Source organism: Bacillus rossius, chromosome 6 (genome assembly GCF_032445375.1).
Source record: "Bacillus rossius redtenbacheri isolate Brsri chromosome 6, Brsri_v3, whole genome shotgun sequence".
Taxonomy (NCBI): Eukaryota; Metazoa; Arthropoda; class Insecta; order Phasmatodea; family Bacillidae; genus Bacillus; species Bacillus rossius.
Window position 1 is genome coordinate 46,427,630 of NC_086334.1, and position 12,592 is coordinate 46,440,221.

At 34.3% G+C, this 12,592-nt stretch overlaps 1 protein-coding gene across 1 annotated transcript in view; it reads right to left on the reverse strand.

Moving 5' to 3' along the window:
• Nucleotides 1-221: 221 nt before the first annotated feature.
• Nucleotides 222-12,592, reverse strand: part of LOC134533138 (27 kDa hemolymph protein-like) — a 34,731-nt gene continuing 22,360 nt past the window's right edge. Inside the window, exon 6 of the mRNA XM_063370444.1 lies at nt 222-1,914. Coding sequence (XP_063226514.1) covers nt 1,671-1,914 — 244 coding nt within the window. The 3' untranslated portion in view covers nt 222-1,670. The remainder of the gene's footprint in view (nt 1,915-12,592) is intronic.

Below are 12,592 nucleotides of genomic sequence, written 5' to 3' on the forward strand. Positions count from 1 at the left end.
TTGCCCAAAATCAAAAAGCTGTATTCACCATTTAAAAACATGTCTGAATACACTTTAGCAAGCACTTCATACACAGACACACAGAAATATGTGATACTTCTTAAATGCTTTTTCAAAGCACATCAGAATGTTCATGAGTTTTCAAATACCCGATGGGTCGGCACATAGCTTAGTGCCACAGCAAATCAATCCCATAAAATAATCAATGAAACACTATTAGGAACTGTGAAATTTACTTCTTTAATAGAGCAAAGGATAATGGTGCAATTATAACAAAAAAACAATCATTATATTGATGTACAAAATTCAGGCACAAAAACTTAGCAATATTACTACAACAAATAAATACTCAATACAAATAATTCGCTAACCTGCACAACAATACAAACTAAGATCGACAAAAGCCACGTCGAATCCTATTATGATGTATGAACTGAAGATGGTCAACTAGCAAATCTCAAAGACAGAATGAGATTGTTTTAACAGGTAATATAATACATACATCAATAATAAAACAGTACCTTTCACTATTTGGAAAATAACAGGTGAACAAAATGAGCCTTATTTTAAACTGAATTGAAACTTGCATTTACATTTTTGACAAATGCCTGCAGTAGGTAATTGCAAAAGCAATTTAAGTATTAACAAAAAGACTATATAGATTCTTTAGAACATATACAATACATTACATACTGCAGAGTTCGTTGAATAAGTCTAGAAATCAAAGTATTCTCCATAAAAAAAAGGTAAAAATGTGACTAATTTTAATGAATGCCTTCCATTTCAACCAAAATACATCTATTCACAATCATAAAGCTGGCATTTACTTCGAAAAAACATAAGTTCTGGAATGTAAACCACGAACAGATTGTGATTTTCACATCAAAATTTAATTACAAAATCCAAAACTATTACACTTACTACTTACAAAAATTGTGACCTTGAAAAGGTAGAGCATTAATTATACAAGTTAAGAGGCATGGTTTACAACACCCATAAGGTAGAACTATTGAACCATTTCTGCAAGGATGCCAAATTTCAGATTTCGCTACTAATTTATTAAAGGGAGAAATTAAATGTGTTTGCAGTTGAAAGGCAAAAGATATAACCCTTCTTATGGCTCGGTTTCATCTCCAATGTTAAGCTTTTAAAGGTTTTCACTAATTTTAGATTGTTACAAAGTAATATGTAAAAAGTTAAATTGTATGCATTGCCCTTATGAAGCATGACGATGACACAATCAAATAAAATTTACTAACATTGACACTTATAACATTTTACAAATAGAGTGTCTAGCATGGACAGAAATACTTCCAAGGGGGGGTGGGGAGGGAACCCATGCCACCCCATTGAATTTAAAATCACCTCACTGAGGTGGCCCACTCATACTTGCAAACTGTTAATAGGTAATCATAATCCTGCAGTACACCCCCTGGAAATCCTCCAAACTTTTGCTGGTGTGTAGCATGTATATCTTGCAAAAAAAAATTACCTAACGCAGAGAAACAACAGTAGGATTTTTTTCTTTGAAAGAAACCAATGACACAAACAAGTAGACGCCCAACATTGGAGGTGAAGCAGAGTCTTAAGCAGGTAAATAACCATGACTGCGAACTCCTGAAGAGTTTCACAGCTTGCAAAGGGAGTGTGACAAGTGTCCGCAGGCACGGTTACAGCAGCCTGCTGCCGGCAGTCGCGACCGCGACGACGGAGGAGACGAGGACCGCGGCCCAGGCGGCGCGCGGCGCAAAGGCCGAGGATTGTCCGTCAGCCTTGAAGCCCGCCGACTGCATGCTGTGGCACGGCGTCATCTGCCACACGTAGTCGAACAGGCTGCTGATGATGTTGGAGGGCGTGGGCTGGGAGCAGCCCTCCAACTTCCGCACCACGCACTGCTGGACAGTCTTTATGTCCCTGCAACATCGCCGCCCCCCCCAGGTTTGTTTCCCTCCGTTAGGCTGCGCGCGCACGCACAAGACAAGACGCGATACAACTCGACGCGTTGCGACCACTGAAATCCGCCTACATCAGTGCATTGAATGGTATCTCCATGTACCTACTTTTATGGAGCATGGAAGATGAGAAAAATAAACATGTGTATCGAGTTCCATAGGACTGAGAAAGAAAATCAACCAAAATACTTTCAAAAATTAATATTTACTCAAATTAAAATAACGATGAAAAACAGCCTTTTACTAGTCAGCTATAAAACATACTACATCCATACTTTTGTTGCCAATTTTTATTTTTAAACTCGCACATGCACAGAACACTGCAGCCACAAGAGGGTCTGCTCGCGACCAAGTTGGAGCAGTCATTCAATGTTGTCGCCTCGTGACTCGATTGCGTTAGTTTTGTTACGTTGAGGAACGTCTTGATTCTGTGTGCAATGAGTTTATAAAAATACATGGCAGTCAACTACTACCAGACAAAATCTCATGTCAAGCGTCATGCCTCATTCTGTGTACCCGGCCTTAGCGATGGGCGATACGAATAAAAACCAATACTGATCCAATTACTGATACACTTTTATAACATATATAAAAACTGATACAGAACCAATTAGATTTTTTTTATAAATAATCAAAGTTAAATTCTCCAGAAATTCATTGTCGGTAAACAATAAGTCGGTACCTTAAAAATTATTTACTGAAGGATGAAAAAAATATATTGCATACAATTTGTGCCTTTATTTGGGTGATTATCACGAAAGTGAGTATTTTAAAGTCCCAAACCAATTCTAGCTAGACTTATTAGTTGGAAAAAATAATTAAATGTGTGTATTTTCCTTTCATAACACACTGTTATGACATCCTAAAGTTATATTATTAATGTAATGCATTATGCATAAAAAAAATTTAATGTACTAAATATGTCTTTCTCCTGGTATGTCCCACATCTCAGATAGTGCAACTTACTGGTATGTCATTAATAGTCTTATTGAAAATTGGCACATTTATATATTTTTCCTTTAATATAAACACTTCAATGGTAAGTTTAATTTTTTTTCTGATTTTTATAAGCCAAGAGAAATTTATCATTAATTTGTAGTTCTGTCCCAATATTTCCAGGTCATTCTCCTGTAACAAGGGAAGTTTCCTGAAAATAGGTTTCAATGAGGAGACATTTTGTATTGGGTTGGTACACTGAATATTTTTTACTTTTTAGAGGGAAAGACATTGCAAGAAAATGTGTGTGATTTGTTGCGTGTTTTCTGAAGAATAGCAAAGATTTTAATTCAGGTAAGTGACTGTTTCTTCTGACATTTTCCTGTAAGCATTTTCATCTTAAGTTCAAGTAATAAAAGTTTTTATTCTAACTTAAAATGTAGATATATTAATTGGCAATTCATTGTAGGTGAAATCTAACCTCAAATAATGTTCTAAGACTTCAGCCATGGAGTAAACCAATGATAATGTCATTCTCCTGGCTTTTTAAGGTTCTGATTTTACCAGGAGAATGACTCAAATCCAGGATAATGACACACTCATTCCAAAATCTTTTTTTCTTCTCTACATTTGCCTAGCAGTAAATAAAACTTTTAAAGTATACTTTATTATATGCATGCAATGAGGGCCTATTTGACAATAGAGTATCAACAAAGTTATAAATTTACATAGAAAATGTTCCTGTGTTGCAGATTATGGCTCCACGGAAAAAACAAAGCAGAGAGGAACAACTGAAGAAAAAACGAGATACTGAAAAAAGTGACAAGGAAAGATAAAATGCAATCCGGAATTACTGCTCGCAGAGAAGATAAAACGTAAACAGAAATATGAAAACAGGAAGAAGAAAGGTCAAATAAAACCCATTGCTGAAAAAACACACAGGGAACAAAGACAGCAAAAAAGTCATGGCGAGAAACTTAAAAAAGAAACCGTGAAAGAAAGAAAAAAGCAGAAGAAGAATGTACATTTCTCTCCAATAATTCACCACCAAGCAGTGATTCAGAAAACATACGGGAGGAGATACCAGAACGTGAACTTTCAAATTGTTTCACACGTTCTAAACTTCAACCATTAACAAATGACTCTACCAGTTCATCACACTTAATGTAGCTTCTACGTCTTGTGCGAAAGTTGATGGCAGAAGGAATGCCGGAAAGAGAAGAAGGAGAAAAGAACTTCAAAACCTTAAAAATAAATTGTGTGAAGGTGAAAGAAAAGCAGCAAGGTATCAAAAGCGATACCAAAGATTGCTTGCAAAAATCGAAAAGTGACAAGAAGAATGCTACACCTAGAACGAAAGTAAATGGTTTCTTGAAAGGGCGGAAGGTTGATAAAGATATTAAATGAAAGCTGGTTTTTGGAGAAGTATTGGTAAGTCAGCTCACCCATAATTACAACCAAATAAAATCTCACAAGACTAAAAACAATTTCAAAAGAGTTATTGCTGGAAGAATAGTGAAGAAATACAGATGCATGACCAATGTATTCAAATTTTTAAAGAATAGAAGCAAGAATGTTGAAGAAAATATCAGAAGGAAGTCTAATGAAATGGCAAAACAAACAGTAATAGATTTCCTCACACAGGATGAAAACAGCACACAATGCTCTGGAAAGAAAGATTTCATAACAAGGTGTAAATTGAAGAAACAAAAGAGATATTTGAAAGGTAGTTTAAAGGAACTGTATGTAAAATTTAAAAATTTGGATTTGGGTATTAGGCTGAGATACACTACATTCTGTCGATTCAAACCTTTTTGGATTGTTGCACGCAAAGTGAACAGTCGGAATACTTGTTTGTGTATCACTCATAGTAACATGGAAATGTTAACAGAGAAGTTGCATGTGAGTGATGTGATAAACGCTAAAAAGCCAGAGGAAATAATGGAAATATTGTGCTGTGAAAAGAATAGTGAAAAGTGTTTGTTGAGAAAGTGTGATGAATGCAAAGATAAAGTGATTCTTTATAAAGAATTAAATTTGTCTGATAGTATTGTTTATCACAAATGGGTAACAACAAAAGAAACTCGAGTAGTACAAGGAAATGAAAAAGTATTTCAAATTACAACAAAAACTGAGATCAAAACTAACACTGGAAGTGCTGTTCATGAATTAGAAAGTACTATCGTTAAATTCATGAATCATGTGGCGAACATCCATCATCAACATCAATACATCAAAGAGTTGAAAGAAAATATAAGTTACGAAAAAGCTCTTTTCCATGTGGATTTCAGTGAGAATTTTTCAGCCAAATATTCAGAAGTACAGGCAATCCACTTTGGCGCTTCAAGGCGGCAGTTTACATTACATACTGGTGTTGCTTATTACAAGGCTGAAGACATGGGAAAAAACAATTTTTCATTTTGTACTCTTTCTGATAGTCTTCGACATGACCCTGCGGCTATATGGGCTCACCTTGATCCAGTGGTAAAATATCTACTTCAGCAGTGCCCCCCCAATAAAAATTGTTCACTTTTTGAGTGATTCACCACCCACACAGTACAGGAACAAGAAAAACTTTTACTTGTTTCAATCTGTGGTGGAACGATATCCATTGGTAACAATGGCAACTTGGAACTTTAGTGAGGCTGGCCATGGTAAAGGAGCACCGGATGGTGTCGGTGGATGTTTGAAACGAACAGCAGACAGCATTATCGCACAAGGAACAGATATTACAAATCTCCCTACCTTATTTGACAAATTGGAAGAAAATTGTCCAAACATTAAACTTTGGAAAATCTCTGTGAACGATATTCTCAAGTTTGATGAGATTCTACATAAAGGAGGAAAACTTGTGACTGTAAAAGGAACAATGAAAGTCCATCAAGTGACAGTTACTTCTACACCCAGCACACACAGTTACAGAGCACTGAGCTGCTTGCAGTGCACACTGAATCAAATTGCAAGCATTTTGGGATTGTGTTCTCAAGTGACTCACAAAAGTCTCTCACGTTGGTCAAACAAGGGGGGGCGCGTCGTTTTGCCTAAAATCGTTTTGCCTAATCGTGTTTCCCCACCTTCGTTTTGCCTAAAATTCGTTTTGCCTAAAGTCATTTTGCCTAAAGTCATTTTGCCTAAAGTCATTTTGCCTAAAGTCATTTTGCCTAAAGTCATTTTGCCTAAAGTCATTTTGCCTAAAGTCGTTTTGCCTAAAGTCGTTTTGCCTAAAGTCGTTTTGCCTAAAGTCGTTTTGCCTAAAGTCGTTTTGCCTAAAGTTAGTTGGCCTAAAGTCGTATTGCCTAAAACCATTTTGCCTAAAATCGTTTTACCTAAAGTCGGTTTGCCTAAAAGTCATTTTGCCTAAAGTCATTTTGCCTAAAATCGTTGTGCCTAAAGTCGTTTTGCCTAAAATTATAATCGCATGCTTAAATTCCCCTAAAGTCGTTTTGCCTAAAATCGTACTGCCTAAAATTTGTTTTGCCTAAAGTCGTTTTGCCTAATGTCATTTCGCCTAAAGTTGTTTTGCCTAAAGTTTCAGCACTTCGCTTTCTTTAACAGACAGTTAACTTGCCGAGCAGTCGTTTTGCCTAAAATCGTTTTGCCTAAAGTCATTTTGCCTAAAAGTATTTTAGTATATTCTTGTTCCATATAATGTGTATAAATACATTACAGCCACTTGTAACTCTATTCGTGGATTCTGGAACTACTACCGAAACATTGTGAGAGGTTCGACATTCTGCTACAAGAGTGGAGGGTGTTCAGTATCGCCTGCATCTTTCAAGGAGGAAGGGTAGTTCGTTTTTGAGACAATAGGTAGTGTGTCGCTCATCAAGTATCGTCTGCATCTTTCAAGGAAGATGGGTAGTTCGTTTCCGAGACAAATAGATAGTGTGTCGCTTACCATTACTATTTATCGTCTTTTAAGGTTGCTTCCTTCTTAAATATTTGAGCGCAGTTGTCCCATCTACGCAATGCATTCAATGCTGCGAAACGCACCACGCCTATACTAATTACTCGCAAACAAGATCTGTAACAGTGGGGTATTATTACGCGATAAAAGACAAATAATAAATCTACTAATTTCATGTTGTACATTTTGACTGCAAATTAAGTAAACTGAGTAACCACGTTCTGAAATGCGCTTTTTCGCCATTTTCACAACTTTTTTTCTATTTAAATATATTATACGGAAAATGTAAAACATGATTTTTTCACCTTTCGTGGAGAAAAAAAAATGTTATTAACAAAACATTTATTTACGGAGACACGCATATACGCTTAACTAGGAAAGACCCTTACGTATAAAGTATTACTGTTTTTGAAGGAATATTATACACTCCTGCACTATTATTTATAACTTAGGGTAGATACTACGACAGTTTAATTATACTAAAACTGGTAATATTTTTGGAGTCCTAGAAGTACCTATATTTAGTGGTTTAATGTTTCCAGAGAAAAAATTTAAATAGAATTTCCTGTATGACTTATTTATATATCATTTCTATAGCTGAGTAATATGTAATAAATACTCTGAAATCAAAGGAAAGAAAGCGATATGGTTAGTGAACGAAACGGAAACTTGTTTAATAAAACATGTTGTTCGGCAACTTATCATTTCATGGAATTATTATTATTATTATTATTATTATTTTAAATCCACAAAGAGTTGTTTGTGGTAATGTTGTTGCCTTTGTATCGCTGTGACGCCTTTACGTTGAACTTCCCCTTCTAAAGATACTGCAAGCCTATAACATTTTGGTTTAGTAATTTTTATGAAAATAATCTGAAGACGAGTTTAAAAATAACACAAACGTATACAATAAAGTTTACTTCTGCTATGTATGTTTGCTATAATCAATAAATTTTTATTGCGTTAGCAACTTGACTTCACCTAAGCCACTGACAAAACCTGATATATGTTTCAGAAACGGAATAGCCCTTATTAGCCTACTTTACTCTAAGAAAATTAGTATAAACTAATATATCGTCTTTAGTCACACCGCATATCTGTATGTATATTTATACTAAAAATATTTGTAAAATAATGATAATCACTAGAAAATACGCCTATGTTTAACCAAATGCTGTGCAGATCAATACCGGCCACTATGTTTTATACGTTAGGAAAGTGAGTGGAACCACCGCTACTAGCACTACCTCTTGTTGCTGGATGCAATATAATTCGAAATAATGCTTTGTTATAGCACTTTAGAGATTTTTAATCGCGTTTTTCAGGTACTTTTGATAATTTAAAGTCCAAATAAGGCTAGAATAATGGTAATTAATAATCTTTCTTTTGTGTTACATGTAAATTCACAGTAATTTTAGTACACATTTTCTGAATTCAACTCTCGACTTTTCAATGTAAACGAATACGGCGAAACACCTAACTTCATCCACATCCCGCTAGGATCGCTGTTCAAAGTAGTTTCCGCTACTCTTGCCGAATTTCCGGTATTGCTCTGTATTGTATTTGGTTTACCTCATTCGGCAATGAAACGTATGATTTTATGATATGTAGTTTTTCATGATTTATGACGTATTTTCACATAGTTTTTTATTTTTAATTTAATCGGAAATTTTTTTACGTCTGTAATTTGGTTACTCTATGTAATTTAAGTATGCCATGGTTCCAGGTACTAAGCAATTTAAAGTAACGATGATGTACTTTTACAGTATTTTTTTATTAAATAATTTTTTCCATGCAATCCCTGTTTTCACACCTTTACAATGATAGCGTAGTACGCCACCTTGGTTGTAATATGGAGCGAAATAAGTAGGCCACGTAGCGCGACACCTGAAGCATTTTATTGTGAAATTTAAGTAATTTGAGTACCTACTAGAAATGCGTATCGTCCCAGAACAGTTTTCAGAAATGTGAGCTACATTGTGTAGTAAAAGAAAGTAGTTTTGAAATGGTAATCTATAAATTTATATTAAGAGAATAGATTTGGTTAACCACTTTTAATTATTGTAGTTAGCTTTGCTTAAGCCAGCCTGCCTGAAGAGAATCTACGGTGATTTTTTTTAACAGAATTTAATTTCGGTTTATATTGGATTCATAATTGAGAATATTTTCAAATTAGTGAGAGGAGGTAGTATTTGTTTTGCTATGATATTGACGATCCTACCATGTCACAAAAACTCTGATAATAATGATAAGAATTAATTGCTTGAACCTATCAATATTATAGTCGACTTTATTTTGATTTAAAAACCTTAGATGTTTATATTACTTCTATAATTACGTCACATAGATTTTTAATTCTGTTAATTGCTATAATACCTGTAAACCTGTGCTATTCGTTTTCTTTCCAATACATTAAAAAACATTGTAATAAATAAATTGCCATTATATTACATTTATTATTACTGTAAATGGGAGACTTGGTCTTTTCCCTTTAGTATAGCCGTGCGAAGTTGGGTCGGTCAGCTATTAATATACCTAATAATATAAAGGTGGAGGTGTTTCGAGTACTATGGCACTAGTTCCAATTTTGAGAAATCAATGTGTTTAGTGAGTAGGTAAAACTAAACGAAAGACAAAAATTTTACCGTCTGTTTATACAAGTACATATATAGTTATTTAAATATGATAAAGAACAACTGAAATTCTTTCAAAAGAGCCATACGCCAGCGACCGTATGTTACTGCGACGCCATTCAGATTTCACTCTAAATTTATTTTGAACTTTTGAGGCTAAGTTATAATGTAAACTACGTGGTTTTAGTTTATTTAATCTTCGACACATTTGTGACTCTGAGTCCTAATATATTTACTTATATTGTATAAAACACTACATATTATAACTTGAACAGTGAAAAAATATGTTGTGATTATTATTTTCCTGTTTATATATTATCGCTGTTACATCTCTTTATATTTTGGTTTTATTTAGTAAGAAAATGTAAGTATTAGAACTCTGAGTCACAACAGTGTCAAACAAGTTATGATATTTTCAATCCATCACCTCTTATAAGGACCTCGCCAAAATACATAACATTATATTTTTACTATATATGGACCTTTCAAAAATGCGGAACTGTCATATAGGAGATGCACACTTTTAGATATTACCGAGCACTTATCTTTAATTCTGCATGGCAACGCTTAAAATTAACATTAAATAACGAAGAAATTATTCTTAAGTTATTTACAAGTAGACTTACCAATTCCTTAAGTACTTCATGTTGCACATATGTATTTCCACCAAGCACCCTTCTTAAAAAATTGAAGACACTAATATTAACGTAAGAATATTGTTTTGGTATTTTCAATATTATCTACAACATGTCCAAAGTAATACCATCCTCGTTGTCCGCATCACTATTTTATTACATGCTCTACTTAGTTTAAATACTAACAAGTGAAAATTTAATATTTATAGGAAATAACAGTGTTCTGGTGTAAACACGCATATTTAAATACAGCTTACATTTTAATTCATATTATAATTTATTTGTTTAAAGCAAGCATATGCCGCTTTCAAATTATAACATGTTACAAATTATTTTTAAATAAATTAGATAACAGAAAAATTTGATCTAAAGATTCAGACACCTGTTTTTTTGCTAGTCTGAAAGATATTTTATCTTGTAGAAAATATTGAAATTGTGACATCTTCAGAATTACTTGTTCACAATGAAATTCATAGGCCTACTTTGGTTTCAGAACAGAGTTTAAAAGCTTGGGAGGTAAGTAGCTCAATTAAAATTTGACGTTGTGGCCCACTCAATATTCGGGATAAGCATTTGGCGTTGTAGTTATTTTAGACTTCAGCGTTGTTGTCAGTTAAGGATTGGCCGTTGAGGGCAATAAATTCATGATTCGGCGTTGGGGTAACTTCATTATTCGATGTTGAGGTCACTTTATGATTCGGTGTTGAGGTCACTTCGTGACTCGACGTTGATATCACGTCGTGATTTGGCGTTGTGGCCAATAAAGCATTCGGCGTTGTTGTTGACTACGGTACAACTACCTTTTATGATTACATTTTTCGAAACCTTATAAAACATTTTATGTTATTTAATTATTAACTACCATAAAATAGTTTTACAATTAAAAAGTAATTATTATTAATTATTTCAAGGTCCCCTTGTACTGGCACTAGGAGTTGAACAATAAACCCTGCTAGCAAACCATGGGCACCACAAAGCTATAGTAAAACGAAAATAATAATAATACTTAAATATACGATGGCTGAGTACCCATCAGTTTGGTAGAAATATGCTTGAAGGTTTGTTATTTTGAAAATAAAAGTGTCTTTCTTAAATCAAAACGTAAATGTCGAATACCATATAACTAATTGCACGACTGATTTGACGCGAATCGATTATGTAATGTTAAAAACTAGAAAACCGCCCCGGCTTCGCATGGGTAGCAGAGCACATATGCCTACATAAACGGAAGTTACGATCCTGATCCAGAAAGGAATATGCAAACAAAATTTCAAGTCAATCAGACGTATAGTTTTGGAGATCTCGTGATGGGTCAGTGGTATTTCGCTTATATTTATAGATAGAGATACGGAAATTTAGTGCATTCGTTTAGTCGCAAGTTATCATGTAAACCTTCACACTCTCGCACTTTGTTCACGATTGGACCGCAGTTATTTGGGCACGCCCCTCTACGACCGTGAGCCAACTATGCCCAGCCAGGAGTGAAGTAAGCGAGTCAGGCAGGGCCAATTGACAAGGACAAAATTGTCCTCGCTAAGAAATCAACCAATTGGATAGCAAACGCGGGTTGCGCACACCTATGACTTTGAATTATACCCTGAGTCCAGACGAATCCACGAAATTTCCGGGTCTCTATTTATAGATTATGGCATAGTCTTAATTTTTGAGACGAATGATTACAAAATAAGACGAAAATAATACATCGGTGTCACAATTAAAGGTGGTTTAACGTAGATAAATAAACGAAACATTATAGTTGGCCGAAAAGTTTAATATAATTGCCTCATATTCTGAAATCTTATAGTGTTGTATTTTGTTGCATTACTTGACTACCAAATTTGTCACAAGTAGGCTGTGGAGTTCTCATGTTATGAAGTAAAAGTTTTATATTATATGTTTAAGTATCTTAGAATCTAGTGAATTAATAAATTTACGTAAATAACAATTTCGTTATAGAACAGTGGACTGGTTGTTAAAATGTGTCAAACATTTCAGGAGATTTGATATTAGCGACATCATTTAAAATAGTTCAATATTGAAAGAAAAAAAGAGAGAGAATGCATTATCTTCTTGTTTCTCATAAAGTTATCTTTTCTGTATTATATTTATTTAAAAACTAAATTTGCTGCGAGTATGGCGTATAGCTCCCAAGAAATTAAATAGGTTAAAATTTGTGTAATGGTTCCTGCAATATTATATATGCTGCAACCGAAACGCTGAATAAACAAATACGTATTACTGAAAATGTTTCTAATAACCATATTTTGATGCGAAACACTTACTTTGGACAGGTATCCGGATTTTTCCCATTGGACAACACAGGTTAGTCATTCGAAATAGCTACCTATCCGGATTTCAGTAATGGGGAAACTAACGCCTTTAAAAATTCTGAAATATGCCTAACCAGAATAAGTTCCCTATACGGATATTTACATCAGTACAATAAAAATCAGACGCCAGGAAAGGACAGCTATCCGATTTGTAAAGGTCACTAATTTAGAGTTTCGTGACTTGGTGCCAAATTAAAAT